Below are 15,745 nucleotides of genomic sequence, written 5' to 3'. Positions count from 1 at the left end.
TGCAACTAGCACGTAACAGCATGTAAAACTGAAAAAGCCATGCCTCTACTCAATTTGTACAAGTCAGATACAGCAGCAAGCAGTAGAATTGTGCAAGAGCTCTCTCTCTCTGTCTTAACGTATCTCAACACTCAGAGTGCTTTTATTAACACAATTACCTGCATCATGACACAATGTGCAATTCAGTGTGGTGCCTATGTTCTTGCGTGCATTTCTATATGTGTATAGAAGCGTTTTCTGTGTGACGAGTTGTTGAAATGTTCCCCTTTGATAATCCCTTTTATTAGGCGATTTACGATTTTTTAATTTACTTAGGAACAGCTAAACATTGTATGCTTCTACTTCAATTTTGGTTTGGTCATGTCCTGTATTTATGATGTTTCCTGTTTGCCAACGTTTGGGTGTGCAGACCTTCTCAAGCATGATAGATGGCTTTCTGTCTGTGTACACCCAGTGTCCTCGATATCAAAATAAAAATGATAGATTGGTTGATTGCCGATTGACTCTTGAAAAGCGAACCATCATTGCATTCTACCACTGTCTGCACATGGGACAGAAACTTGGAGGTCAGCAAAGGAGCTTGAGAAGCAGCTGAGGACCATGCAACAAGTGACGGAACGGAAAATGATATGTGCAACATTAAGAGATAGAAAGACAGCAGTTTGGAGCAAGTGGGGGTAACAGATTTATTCTAGTTGACACTAGGAGGGAAAAAATGCAGTAGGGCAGGTTATGTAATGCATTGGGAAGATAACCAGTGGCCTTATTAGAGTCACAAAATTGGTGCCAGGTAAGGGAAGTGGACTGGAGGTTGGCAGAGATCTAGGTGGTGCGATGAAAATAAAAAAAGTTGCAGGCACGAGATGGAATCAGCCGGCGCTAGACTGGGGGTGCTTAAAGTGTACAGCCCCTGCATTGTACCACCACAACACTTAATAGAACGTTCTTGCCCACCAGTTTCGAGCAGTGGAACAAGCTGCCAGAATCAAAAGTTAATGAACACAATCCACAAATATTTAAGCAGTTACTGACAGTCTACTTTGATAATATTACTTCACTTACACCTCTGCCATGGCATCAATACTTTACCATTTGCACCCCTGACATGTTTATTTTTTTTTTTGTTCCTGTTAGCATTAATAATGCGAGTACTCATGTGCATGCTCCCCTCTTATGTAATACCCCTACAAGGGGCCTTTAAGGGACAATAAATTATGATGATGATGAGGATAGTAAGTGGAGATCTGTGGGAGAGGCCTTGGTCTTGAAGGGACTCAAATAGGCTGATTATTATTACTGAACGAGGTAAAATCAATGTGACCCAAGAGGCCATCTCAATTCGACATAATTCAAGACCAGGATTATTTGCCAGAGACACACAACACTCAACGTGGCTCACCTTTGCTGGTCCTCCCAAGCGTTGCCAGTCTTTGAGCGGAAGAGGCGCGCAAATTCGCGAGCTGCCTCAGCGACTGCGGAATAACACGACCGGGACCACTGGCCAGAGTCACCAACACGGCCCCAGCGACAGAATAGCACCACGAGTCCTCCTCGCTGAATAAGCTGTGAAAGAGCACACAGGGCACGGTGACGTGTCACATTCAGCCAGCAGAACACAGGTGAGCAGGTGGGGAACAATTACAACTTTAAGGCCAAAGCCGCCTAAGAAAAATGTGTGCATCACAAGCAAAGATAACACTAGTTGACCACATCAAAAGAGATTAGCAAGGCTGGTGCGGACGTCAGAAATGAGTCATTGAGCAATCTATAGAAGGCAACAACCTAAGAATGCAGTGGCTAATACAGCATTGTCTAAGTGAAATAGGATATGTTTAATCATGTTTGCCCACTTCCATGACAACAGTGTCTCTCGGGAACCATGTTTGAACCATGATGGCACAGAATGTAGGTGCACATGTAGTTTAATGGGGGGAGCTTTCACTGAACTTATTGGTTGTCATTGAATGCGGATAAATTGGAATGTATCGCACCAGTTCCAAAACTCGTGCACCGTCTGGTAAGACAGCCCTATCTATCTGAAACCAGGTACCCTGGTGAGCAAAAGTACACGGACTAAGGATTTCTCTATAAATCCGATTATGTGAGCTGCCTCTGGATTTAACCTGAAAGTGAGGACTTGGAAATCTTGACATGCAAATCTTCCAGTGCACTCGTCAATTTAAGTTTGCGCATTGTTACTACGAAGTATATTTTTTTCTGAGACATTGTGGTCCGGTTACTTTTGATCACAGGTGTACAGTTGAAACTTGATATAATGAATTAGCAGATATAATAAGTAAATCAATGTTTCTTGCTGGTAGCAGCATGTAACAAATATTGGATGCAACAAAGGTATTCTAGTGTCAAATTCATTATAACAATGTTTGACAATACCACATTCATGATGTGACGATAAGTTTTTTGTGAATATCTTGAACTAAAAATTCGAACGCAACAACCCTGACAGCACTTAAAAGACCCCGCATCAAGTCTTATTAAATGTTTTGACCAGTCGAGCTCGCTTATAACGAACCTGCGTGTCACACGGCATCAATCGGTTACAGCCTTAGGTTAGTAGTAAATGGACCACAGCTAAAAAGCATTGCTAGTCAGAACACTTAATTTATTTATTTGCAAAAAGTCAGGGATGCTTGTCTGTTTCTGCAGTGAGGATAAGATGAGGGCAGTCTTCAGTTTATTTAAAGCAGAAGAGCACCCCTCAACAAAGCCCTTGGCATAGACATGTTCTCTGAGGCCCTCTATGTAGCCCATTGCTACAGCCATGCTTATGGGTGCTGGCTCCAAGGTTTCATTGTCATTCGATTTATTCATGAACCGTGCTCTTGTCCATGCACGCTTCCACAATGTCAGTGTCGTCATCAGCAGAAATAAAATCGTCTCAGCCAACGTCATGTCCTCCACGTCGGAGCCTACAACACGCTGCCACAAGTCGCCGCTGGACTGATTCTCTTCGAAAGCATTGGGCTCAACATCATGTACTACAGTCGAACCTCGATATATCGAACAGCGCGGTGATCGCAAAATAGTTCGATATAGCCAGAATTCGATATATAAAATCACGTAGAAAACGCGTCAAAAACTAGCACAAATCAATCAATGAACCAATCGTGGCGCAATAGATACTCACATGAAGCTTCAAACAAAGTATTTATTTCGTCCGCTGAAAGTACTGAAGCAGCGTAGCCTGCTTCATATTGGCAACCGCGTGCTTGACCACGGCGTCCTCAACATAGTCCAAACGGTCCACAAGAGACGGTCCAGTGCCTTCTATTGCGCCGCAGTAGCGGCGTACAACGGCCAAAGCAGCTACAGCCTCAGTTGCAGTCGGGAGCGGGGCAACATCAACGCTTGCTGGATCAGCCTCGGCAGCGTCGTCGTTTGGCCGCTCAGCAGTCACTTCTGCCGCAATCTCCACGTCTGTTAACTCCGCCACTGTTCCGGTGCTGTCGTCACCGCCAACGAAGTCCTCAATGCACATGCTGTGTGGCTCAGCACCGACAAAGCGCTCCAACTGGCTCCACGGCCGCCTCGATCACGCGCGCACGGCGGGAGCGCGGGCGCGCATGATTGAGGCGGCCGGGCTGGCTCACGGCCGGGGAGCGCGCGCTCCCCTCGAGACCGGCCGTAGCTGGCTCCAAGCCGCCGCGTGTGTACGCCGCTACGTTCAAATGGTGCCCTCGGCGCAACCGATGTGGGAGCTGTTGTACGCAGCAGTCTGGAATGCCCATCGTGCCGCCGAGAGTGTTGCGGGAAAGCTCGCCTCCTGTCAACAGAGCACACTTGGTCTGGGGCGGCGGAGTTCGATATATCCATGATACATCCGGCCCCATTCGAAATAAAAAATTAAAAATGCATGCGATTTTCCACGTGATATAGAAAGTGTTCGATATACGCAATAATTCGATATATCCGTGTTCAATATATCCAGGTTTGACTGTATGTTGACGAAGCCGACCTTGCGAAAACAGTTTTGGACGCAAGCGACCGTCACCTCCACGCAGGCAGCCCTCATAATTACACATCTGAATACAGCGACACTCGAAGAGGCAAAGTGGAGGCCAGGCGGACAATAGGCATCTGTTTGCTGTAACTGATCGGCCAGGCTCAAAGATGTTCGTGGTATGTGCGATTTCCTGTCATTGAAATAATGTACATTTTAACGGTTGCAAGGGTTTCATTTTTTTTAAGATAAACTTTTCTTAAGTGGGGCACTTAAAGGTGGGCTCGACTGTACACTGAAAATTGCAGGGAGCTGCCTAGGGAGCTTTTTATTGCAAGAATATTTCAATTTGCTGCATCACTAAGGAGATACAAACAGTTGAGATATTGCGTTGCTGTGTTGTCAGGATCCGAGTTTCATTGCGAACGTAGATATACTCTCCTTCTCTCTTGATCAGCGTCTACAAGTGACACTTCTTCCCTACGCCCTCCTGTACCAGAGCCGAGGGATTGCTTCATGCTTTCAACACGAGCCCAGTCTTTTAATTATTATTTTTCCCCCTTCCTCTTTAAGCTATGCGGCGCCCTCCCAGGGTTAGTATTGAGATTTCAGCATTGGGCAATTTATTCAGGTCATTTGTTATAATAGGTGACAGTGCAAGCAGTGCATCTTATTAGAGGCATTAGTGGGTGTGACCTTGCCTCTTGCTGGAAAGAGGGCAGCCTTCAAAACAAGAGCGCACAAGCTGCTTTTAGAAATTTAAGCTGTTTTTGTACTGAGCAGCTGTTTGATACGTCGCAGGCAAGATTGACAATGCTGCGTGATTTACATGCCAGGCCCGTAAGTTTGTAATGGCCCAACCTGGCAAGGAGCCCTTTAAATAAACGAGTGCACAAGAGAATGGATCACATGTGACGACATCAGCAACGAACACTTGGTCTTGAGCACACAGAAGGGGGTCCATACCTGCATCTTGTAAAAACTGTACAGACCAAACTGGCCATAGCTCAAATCCACCATGGTTAAGAGCGCGTCGTACGGCACATTCTGAGCCTTGTCCATGACCACCTCCCTGCAAATCAAGAGGGCAAGAGCACACGCGCACGCTTGCAACTACGATTATCAAAAATTGACCAAGTTTGCATTTTGTGACCAATGAAAGCAACACATATAAGCTTCTAGTTTGCAGTTGTTATTGAATTGTTTGGACTTTACCGATGTGCTTTTAACTTCTTTAAATTTGTGAATAGTGTGCTGGACACTGACTGCCATGCTGCAATATATTTTTTTCCATGTATTAGTCATACATGTGTTCTAATTTGCATGTAATACGGTTAAATGTGGATGTAATAAACTTCAATAAGAAAACTGTCGATGCAATGAAGTATTTACATTTTTATTACTATTTGCAAGTAGAATACCATGTATTTTGAACCCCAATATAGCGAAGTGCTCATACGCTCTCTGAATTTAACGAAATTTCACTGCTACTGCGAAGCAATACAGAGGCAATAAATGGCAACAGCTGTGGGTGCAGATGGTCAAATGGCTGAACTAAATGCAGTTACTTGCGAACACACCTCTAAAATCGCTTGTCACACAGAAGGTCACGGTCGCCGAAGGGGAGCAGCATCTGATACACCTGAGTAGCAGTACTAGTACTAAATTCAAGACCGTCTTGCTGTAATGTTTTGCATTAAGTCCAAGCAAGATAAGATCCTCTTGCGTTCTGTGCAACGCGACTTATACTGCGGGTGTGAGGAAAAGCGTGTTAGAGTGGGCCGAGAAGCATGGTGGCTTGATGTGCACCGCCTTCTCGCGTGCACCTCCTCTAGCTTGGCTGTGGCTGCACAAAGTTTTCAGCACGACTGAGCACAAACGCGAATAGCGCACCCTATGATGGAAGTAATCTGCGGTGGCTACAAAGACTGGGCGATACAAGATGGCAGAGGCAGGCCCTCCAAGATAGCACGCTCGATACAGTGTTTTATTTGCTTTACCATAAGTTCCATTTTAATTTTATTCTACGCAATGCACGTAGTACGGATTTTTTATTCTACGCAATGTAGACAGAATAAGAACTCACGTGCCGCAGGAGTACCGGTACATCCTGCCTGCGTATTGTGTGCATGTGAATGCTCACATCGCTTTCCATGGCATTATTCATGGCAAGTCCATTCTAGGTGCATTGCGTATGCAAGCGATGTGAACATTCACATGTATGCGCTATCTGGGCAGGATGTGCCGGGTAAATTTACTGTCACTCAAGTCATTGGTATGGCTACAAACACAGAGGACAGTGAAGGTGGCAATGATGAAGGACCTCGTGTGGTGTAGACATCAGCCGAAGGAAGAAACGCCTTGCATGCTGCGAAATTAAGTTGAGCGCAGCGATGGGAATTATCAGCCCATACGATGTGCGAAGCAGACCAGCCTTACGCAATCTTTATGCACTGAATAAAATGGCAGTGCCAAAAAACGGAGCCAATTGATATCTCTGGCATGTTTTTTTTTTTTCTTCGAAATCTTTACTAAGAGCCAGCTTAGAAGCTCTTCTCAAGAACCTGTTCAGCAGTGGTGAATTTTTTAGAAAGAACTTGATTTTTCGTTCCAATTTCTCCAGCTTTGCTTATCTCGTAAATCCGCTTATCTCAAACTTTTTTCTGGTTTTTAATACTTTGAGCCTACGAAGTATTACTGTGTGACAGCTACCAAAATTTCAAATGCTGTACTGGATCTTGCTTGATTTCTTGTGCACGCACAATGTTGCAAATTTGCAGAAGACATCTGATGTACTTAATGCACTCAGCTACTCTTACCTCTTCATATTTTGCTTTCCTTATTTCCTTGCACTGACTGATCTGATTTCATATTGAACGATCCTTTTCTTTCTTTCCTTTTTTTATCAGAGGTTGAGCCCGTGTCGCATGCTGTATGACTATTTTTGAATATTGTATGTTTGTATCCCCCTGAAATTATTCCTTCACGGCACTGCAGGAAATGTGAACAAACAAACAAACAAAGAAACAAACAGACACAATGGCCATGATCAACATGTTATTGTCCTTTGCATCACCTTGATGCTGCATTGGTTGGACTGTGAGGAATGGCAAGCTGATAGTGTCACCCACACTGGGACAACGCTATCAGTGGGCCGTGGTGACGGAGTGGATGTGAAAGCTTTGCAGGCTGAACCGCTGATGTGAAGATATCGTTGATATGGCAAGAAAACATATCTTTAGTCGTTGACTTTGAAATTCAGCAAAGTAAATGTTTTTCCAAGTTTAAATTAGTTTTTTACAATTGCCCATAAATTTAGAGATTCCTTTTAGTCTGCTGCAGAAGAAAAAAATCGGTCAGCAACTGTTTTTATTTGTAGAGATGTCCGAATATTCAACAATTCTGAATATTGTAGACTATTATATTTTTAACATCCCTTATTCGATTAGGAAACAATTAAAAATATTTGAGAATATTCAAACCAAATCGAATATACTGCAGGCTGTGTGGGACTAAACACTGTTTTTAGCATTAGTTTTTTAATCGGAGAATGTCTCTGATATAATTTTGTGATCATTTCATGCTACTAGAGAAACGTCACCTACAGGGCAAGCTTGGCCACTAGACGCCTAAGCTTTGCGGAAAAGCCAGCTTCACTTTAGCAAAGGGTGCTGGTCTATGGACAGTGACAGTGCACTTTTTTGCATTGCCCCTCCTCCCCACCTGTATTGCCCAACAGCTTATTTCCAAACAGCGAATAGAATTAATGACAGGTGGCTTCGGGTCCAACGTCTTCGAGCTTATGGGCATTTGACGTATAGTAAGGCACAGGTTGGCCAGAACAGACAGCTAGTGGGAATTACTCAATTTTTTAAGTTAACATACCCAAATATACAATGTTTTAGTATAACAGCCTTCTAGTCAAACATTTTGCCAATGACAATGTAATTGCGATGTTCCAACATTTTACATAACCAAACTTGCTAATAATTGCATGGCATATCATTATTCAATATTCGAAACTAAGTGAAAGAAGATAAGGCATGCAGACATGGACACAAGAGAATCGAAGAACACAAATGCTGTGTAGTCCTTATTCAGCTAGTTCAAATTTCTGTAGTCTGAAGATAAGTATTCGTACACAATTTGAATTCAAAAATTTTGATACTCCCACACCCCTACTTATTTGCATAAGGTTGAATTTCAAATAACAAACTATAACAAGCTAAAGTCCAGATTCTATCAGCTTCGTTATATTGAGGTTTCTACACTATGCTACATAGAAATTCGTCCTTTTGTGCAAAGTATAGATGCAGACGAATTCTTATCCCTTTGGTATGGAAGGGGCCATAAAATTGTGTGAATAACTGGGCAGTACAAAAAGACAAACTTTAAAAAAACAAAAAGCAAACAATTTTGTTGCACTTGGCAGCCAGCAAATACTTTCACAGTTTGATTAATAATTAAATTCTGGGGTTTTACGTGCCAAAACAACCATCTGATTATGAGACATGCCGTAGAGGGGGGGGGGGGGGGGGGGTGCCTCTGGATTAATTTTGATCACTTGGAGTTCTTTACCATGCATCCAATTTACGGAACACGGGTGCTTCTGCATTTTGCCACCACTGAAATGTGGCTGCCATAAGCCAGGATTTGATCCGAAAACCTCGCGCTCAGCAGCTCAAAGCCGCAACTCCTAAGCAACCACAGCGGGTGTTTTTTCCCTGCTTGATGCTGCAAGGACAAAGTTCCCTTACACAGTGGCTGTATGGCACACAAAAAGCAAAAATAAGGAAACCCTGGTCTAACGCACTGTGCTGATCGGTGTAGGTGAAGCTTCCGCCTCTATTCTGCCGCCCCGTCTTGCCAACATGACCTTGGGTGTCGCCCAAAATGGTACGACACCAAATGCTACGGTCACAGAATTCAATTAACCGCTGCTCTCCGCACGGCCCCATGAACGCTGCTTCAAAACCTGTCAAACAATGCAGGAAAGCTTTGCTTTTAATATCGCACGAAAGCCAGGTGACAACATCCCGAATTACGGCAACATTATTTATGCCCGTCACTTCTTCCATTTTCCAACATCGCTTGCACATAATGCACAAATGATTGAACAAGATCGGGTTAGATGTCGGGAATTCCGGCCGCCACTACGCATTGGTTCAACGAAAGTCTTATGAGTCAATCCAAAACTTGTCCCAAGAGCAGTGCAATCACTGAAGACACTTACATGTAAGTGTTGGTTAATTTCGATTCCTTTCACTGGGAATTTGTCCTTTTCTTCAGCGAGTCAAGAACAGCTTCTTTTGATTTCGAGATCATTGACAGTGAGCTCTGTAGCATCCCTATACAAGCAGCGAAATCTCCTTTCTCGCAGAGCTCGTTTTTGTCCTTAAGCAGGGGCATTGTGCCGCTTGCCTCTGCTGCTACTCATGCTCGTTACTTGCCGCATGGCGACAACAACACCGCACAGGGTGCTGATGCAAGGCATGCAAGGAATAGGGAACTATGCTGCATAGAATGTGCGATGCAATGCACTGATGCGTGTGCCCTCTAGTGCCGCTGATCGACACCGCGACTCATCTTGGAGGAGGCCATGACCAGCTAAATTCGCCGCCGCTGGAGTGTCTAGATGCTGCTCCGCTTCAGCGGCTAGGGAGGCTAGAACGCCTTGATCCGCGCTGAGGGTTGCCGCTGGCATCAAGGCGCCCTCAGTACATCGTAAGGAACGCCAAGATATTCACCCAGCAAGACCCGTAGGAAACGTCCACCTTCCAGAAGCGCTGGGATTCAAAGCGGACGGAAGTATTTACTGGTCAGCAGTGGAGATAAGCAACAGACGTTCAGAGTACTGGTGGAAAAAAAAGCAGAGGAGAGATAGATAAAACCGGAGCCATTACAGGTATAGGTAACTGCACAATACAGAGATAGAGGTTCTAAATGAAGCAAGAAAAGCTCAAGGAGCGATAGGCAAAATGCTAGACTGCAATAAATGTAGTAAAACCTGCTAGATCGAACAGGCTAGATGACTAGAGCAGGATCTCGCTGATACGACCCCGCTTCGTCCCAGAACATCATTCGAACTTGACCAGTCAGCATGCAGCAGTATAAGGCCTGACCCCTATAGTCCCCAGCAGTGACCTCTTTACTGGCATCGCCTCTTCCAGCGGTGCTTAGGGGATAGTGAATGTGTTGAACACGTCATTTATCCTCATCATCGAAAGCACCTATTTTTGGCCCGCCCTAGGAAGATTTTTCAAACAATAACAGTAGCTCACAATCGTCTGATTGCAGTATTTACCCAATTCTAATGTGCACTTCATTTTTTAAAGAACATCGGGCCAAAAAATGCCGGCGCAGTGCAATCAGGAACAAAACAAAAACCACTTTTGCAATAATCGTATGCTTTACTGCACAACAGGAATGTATGGTGGCGGAGCCGATTTGTGGAAAAAATATCCGCGTGGCAAACCTGACTTTCAGAAACCGGCAACCTTGGTGCGATAACTTTTCTTGCAAAAAAAAAAAAAAAAAAACTGACGCGTGTTAGATGCCTACTTTGTTTAAGACTTTTGATGCCAATCCTACATTAGCTTTCTACTTCAGAAACATGGAAAGTGGCGGACCCGTTTGGTCCTGGGGATTGTTAAATATCAAGAAAACACTGCAAGATGAATCAGCGGTGTGCTTTGGCGTATTTGCCTCCATCTTGTTTAATTCAACCCACTGGAAAATAAGGTCAATTTCGCCAGTTCAAGCAGGGTCGAATTATTTGGGAGTGAACTGCACAGTTTCGCCTCTTTTTTACTGTTTAATTAATGCGTTCTCAGACAGCGCTATCTTTCAGCACCAACGTTCTACATTGTCAAACTGCGATCGCATATGTTTGCCAGCCGCTAGAGCCCATGCGAATAAAAAAAAAGCGTGAGGCACGCAACGTGGAGGGCAGTACTTGACTGCCTGTGCCGCATGAAAATGTCAGCACGCACTGGGCTTCCTTTTCCAGTACCAGCCAATCTCCTCGCAGGTCGTCGCACGCCGCAATGACATCTATCGAAGCCGATTCTATTGCAATAAGCATCTTCACCTATCTGTATCACAAGGTGTGTAGCATAGCGCCGTTCGAAGGGTACTGCATGCTTTAAATAGGTGATAACTCAAATGTACTATTGTTCCTTGTTGCAGGTGGTACGAAGCGAGCACCGTGTTTCATACTGATGGCATCCTATTCCGCACTGCCTGCCAGCTTGATTTAGTTTGGGCTTCCAGTCGCCGCGTTAAAGCACTACATAATAGGAAAGCAACGCAGTGCGTCTCGAGCCACAACAATTGATTCTTGTCAAGTGGGCATGTCAAAACATCCCGCCAAAACACCCCACCCAAACAAGCTACTGACACAGGCCGAATCGTAGGAGTGCAAATGTTAAGGTTGCTGAAGCTACGGAAATGATGTGTCCAGAACCAATCGAGCCCCAAGAACTCAGCGCACGTTGGTGCCTCACGCTACAATCATTAGCGTAATGCTTCGCATTATGTAGGCGTCAACTACAGTCGAGTCTGCTGAATTTTTTTGCGACTTCGGATCATACGTTTTCCCCAGTCACTACATTTTATCTCGCGTTTTTCCAAAACACGTGAACGAAGTTACACTATATTTGCCCCTGCCCCATTTCAAGGGGAATGCCAATGAAAGTCACCACCTATCGGCAGCCGCTCTCTGTCGCACGAATTGAAAGGTGCACTTACAGCTTCCGTTTGACCAATGTAAACCGCTGTAGTTTATAAATTTATTGCCTTGATCTTCCTTCCCAGCCGGAGTAAAATTTCCTTATAACTGAACTTGCGGGTAAACACAAACTGCATTATATTGAGGTTAAAAATACATTGTGCTCTATGGACACGAAGTTATAATATGTTTACTACTTCGTTACCGTGAGCATTTTGTTACGTTAAAGCTCGTAATATTGCGGTCTAACTGTATGTAGTAGTGTATGCAGTGTGTTCTCATTTTGTTGTTGCAGTCTTACCTCGATGCAGTGAACAAAGAAAAAGCCCAGATTTTTCTCACCAATATCAGCGTGTAAGGAATGTGCTTAAAACAAATAACTGACATAATGAAGGCATTTTTGGGTTGAACGCAGCTTCTTTACAGTAAGATTGGACTCGATTATTATTCTAGCAGCCACTGTGACCTTCCTCACTTGTCTCACGCCTCATGCTGCCAGGTTAGAAAGGTCAGCTGCAAGGCTATTTGTTTGTAACAGCATACATTCACTGCACACCTCCTGGTGGCACTAGCTTGAAGCTTCACACTCAACAACTATGAGCTGAAACACAACCTAAGGAAGGCTAAAATTTAACAACAAACTCTTCACAAAGATGGCACGTAAGAATGCGTGTGCTTCACAGAGTGAGAAGAGAACATTCTACATGATGTAAGCAAGCTCGCAACCTGTCAGAGGAGGCTCACCCGTCATCCATATTGGCAAAAGGGTCAGGGACTGCCTCCCGCGAGTCCCTCTGGTTAGAAGCTGCCTCAGCGGAGACCTTCTCCAGGAACTCCTTCGAGTCTTCGCTGAAGTGGGCGGGGAGTTTGATTTTATCCAGCTCCTTGGGGTTATCTGCCACTGGCAGATAGTGCACGGCAACCTTGGGCACCTGGTCGTGAGACAACTGCATGGCGGTCTGCAAGAGGCAAGATGCGCACACGGTGATTCAACATCGATTCAGATGCCAGCATCAAGCCTATGCAGAGATTTCATTGCGACTGCTGCATGATGAGTCAACTCTTCTCCATAAATAACCAGATGTGTTGGCACCAGAATGCATGGCACCAGAATGCGCAAAGAAAATCGCTTCCGATTTTGAAACACAACCGATTCCCGCAGCGCAGGAGAGCTGCACATATTATTTTACAGGAAATTACAGAATACCGCGACAAAACTTAGTGTGAGGACATATGAAGTTTTAAATTTTAAGATATGTCTCGCATAAGGCAACAATACGCAAGGAGGGACAATGAGAGAACTCATTCCAGCATATTGTTCAGGTTTCAAAGAAACGTGCCTCAGGATCTCTTCTAGAAGTTTAATACTGCACGAAAACTAAGCAAGGCATGAGACACAAGAAAGATGCTTGCCCACCTGGAGAGCATGCGTGATGGTAGCGACACCGCGCGCAGCTGCCAGCTGCAACGGGGTGACTCCGTTGCTGTCGGGTGCGTCCAGCGGCGTGCCCACGTGCACCAGCAGCTGCAGCATGGCGGGACAGCAGAAGGTGTAGTTGGCCAGCGGCGCCACCACGTGGTGCATCACGTTCCAGCCGTACATGTCCTGGTGCGTCAGGTCCACCGGGCTCGTCTTCTTGAAGCTCGTGCGCCGCACGTCCCCGTATGGGTCTGTGTCCCGGTCGGGGTCGTAACTGGCGTTGAGCAGCAGTTTGGCCATTTTGATGTCATTCTGCAATGCAAGATATATATTATTTTTTTTCAAAAGGGGGAGAGGCGACATCTGCTCTCATTTCGCGATAACAGAGATATCTTTACTGGTGAACCAAAGTCTGCCTTGCCAGCACTGATTGCTGCCAATTCCATCTTAGAACACACCTGAAGCTCTTGTACTGCAGCCACATACTCGCTTTTGAGGACCACTGAAATTGAAAGCCATCAAAGTACGCACACATAATTGGCTCCATTATGCGAACTTGTGGAAGGTAGCCAATGAGACTTGTGGATTTCAGTGATCCGATTTCAATGCTCATTGAAAGCGAGCATGCGACTGTGGTATTACACACTAAGTCGTCTGACTGGCAGCCACATTTACTGCTGATCTGATTTCAATGCTCATTGAAAGCGAGCACGCGACTGCGGTATTACACACTAAGTCGTCTTACTGGCAGCCACATTTACTTCTTCACTCACATTCGCCCTACCCTACGCTGACAATCCTTGCTTGATCGTTTCATTACCATTTTTTTTTGCTCCACAACTTTTTATTTCTGTCAACTGCTGTCGCACTGCATCAGTACCAAATTTTCACATGGTAGACAGTCTGAGCTACTCTTCATGGGCACGGTGCATACTTTTGCCTCCCAAAAACACGCATGCAGACATCACCATCCTCCTAGTTTGGATTGTGCATGCTCAAACCTTTGCACTAATATTGCAAATCAGTTCTGAAGAGATTCCACAAGAGGAAGATTTCCTAAAGTAAATGGTAAATCACTGCAAAGTAGTACGAAGCTTTATTTATGGCTTGACTTTATTTACTCTCAGGTGGTTAACTTTTTCACTTTGTGAAGCCCTGCACAAACAGCCCATGAGCAGAAGCTACGCAACTCCTCAGTGATGAGATTGCCCGATTTCCAATCGCATGTTGCTGTAGAGGTAGGGGTATGTTTTGTTTCGTTACAGAGCTTTCGCCTGTCCGGTATCCCGCTAAATGCAGGCAGGTCGGGTGTTCTGCCGGATGGGCGGAAGCGCAAACGCGAGTGGTCCGCACGGTGCCGGCAACTCACATTTGCCCCCCCCCCCGTCCATCCGGCAGAACGCCCAGTCTGCCTGCATTTAGCGGAACACCGGACACACGATAACTCTCTAGTATTACTCTGCCCTCTGGCGTCCCGCTCCATGCGACACCAGCAGCCTGCACCAACCAATCCTCAAACACCTATTCCAGCCATGCCACTGCCAAATAACTCTTTCCACAGCCTAAATTAAGGGGGGACGCGGGTCTTGAAATCGCGAAAAAAGGTCAAAAATGGCAATTTTCAAAAATTGCGTTTTTGAAGTCTTTAATGTCCCAACTATGCCTCTACAAAATATTATGGCTCAATTCCTACTCGAAGTATTAAAAAAACGGCAATTTAGAAACGTCGGTGAGCCGAAATTGAACGCCAAGCGCGAAGATTTGCCTCATTTTCAAGCTGCCGTAGCTCCGCGCGACGCAAACCGATCGGCGCCATCTTGGTCTCGTTTGAAAGCTGGTTTCCCGCTCTCCATTCTGGCGCCCCTCGGCGCGCTGTAGACCCTCGTGCAGCGGAGCGATCGGCACCCCAAGCACCCGTTCTCAAAGCGAAATCGTCGCGAGACAGCCGCTGATTGGGTGAAGCGGGCGCCTCCCCGAGGCGCAGCCCTCTGATTGGCCGTGACGCATGCTTCGCCTGCCGCGGCCCCGTGGCCGCGTTGTTCGACTCCTTCGCGTCGTCTGCTTTCGCCGGCGCGCACGTCATTTTTCGCATTCCTCTTGTATTTTTCGTTCCGCCTTTTTCTTTATCGTTCTTGTAGATATTTTGGCTATTGAGTCGCCTCTTTTAACCACGAATTTCTTGCTTTTGCGTGCCTGGTGTCTTTGTTCCGCGTGTCACGATGGCGCGAGACGCGCGCTTGAAAGCAAGCACGCGAAAAGCAGTCAGCAAAAAGAGGCGCGCATGGAATAAGAGCGCTACATCGTCGAGAACTACAGCTTCGGTGATGCCGCAAGCTGCTGTGGCATAGAGATATGGCTGTGGCCTTGGTGGATGCGGCTGGAGTGAGCTCGCCAACAACAGCTTCGCCGGTGGACGCGGCTGGACAGTCCCGATCGGTGTCAACTTCGGTGTTACCGCAAGTCTCTGCAGTGCCGGTGGATGCGCCTAGACTAAGCCCGTCGAAAATGCTAACTTTTGAAACGCTGCAAGTCGCTTCGGATTCCGTGTCGTCGGAAGCGGCCGAGCCGGCTGACCTAAGCCTAACGTCGACTTCGGCGTTTCCGAACGCCGCTTCGGTGCCGACGGACGCGGCTG

At 45.8% G+C, this 15,745-nt stretch overlaps 1 protein-coding gene across 5 annotated transcripts in view; it reads right to left on the bottom strand.

Annotated features, from left to right (window-relative positions):
• Window positions 1–15,745, bottom strand: part of LOC139047780 (poly [ADP-ribose] polymerase tankyrase-like) — a 110,029-nt gene that overhangs the window by 17,566 nt on the left and 76,718 nt on the right. For 4 of the 5 annotated variants that reach the window (XM_070521849.1, XM_070521853.1, XM_070521850.1 and 1 more), the window contains exons 38-42: window positions 13,108–13,422; window positions 12,435–12,649; window positions 9,709–9,747; window positions 4,928–5,033; window positions 1,400–1,563 (exon numbers count right to left, since the gene is read on the bottom strand). In XM_070521849.1, coding sequence (XP_070377950.1) covers window positions 1,400–1,563; window positions 4,928–5,033; window positions 9,709–9,747; window positions 12,435–12,649; window positions 13,108–13,422 — 839 coding nt within the window. The remainder of the gene's footprint in view (window positions 1–1,399; window positions 1,564–4,927; window positions 5,034–9,708; window positions 9,748–12,434; window positions 12,650–13,107; window positions 13,423–15,745) is intronic. The other variant, XM_070521852.1, reaches the window with a different exon arrangement.

Source organism: Dermacentor albipictus, chromosome 7 (genome assembly GCF_038994185.2).
Source record: "Dermacentor albipictus isolate Rhodes 1998 colony chromosome 7, USDA_Dalb.pri_finalv2, whole genome shotgun sequence".
NCBI classification, from domain to species: Eukaryota; Metazoa; Arthropoda; class Arachnida; order Ixodida; family Ixodidae; genus Dermacentor; species Dermacentor albipictus.
Note: the sequence above shows the minus strand (reverse complement) of the source record. Positions and strands in the feature narration are given on the sequence as shown.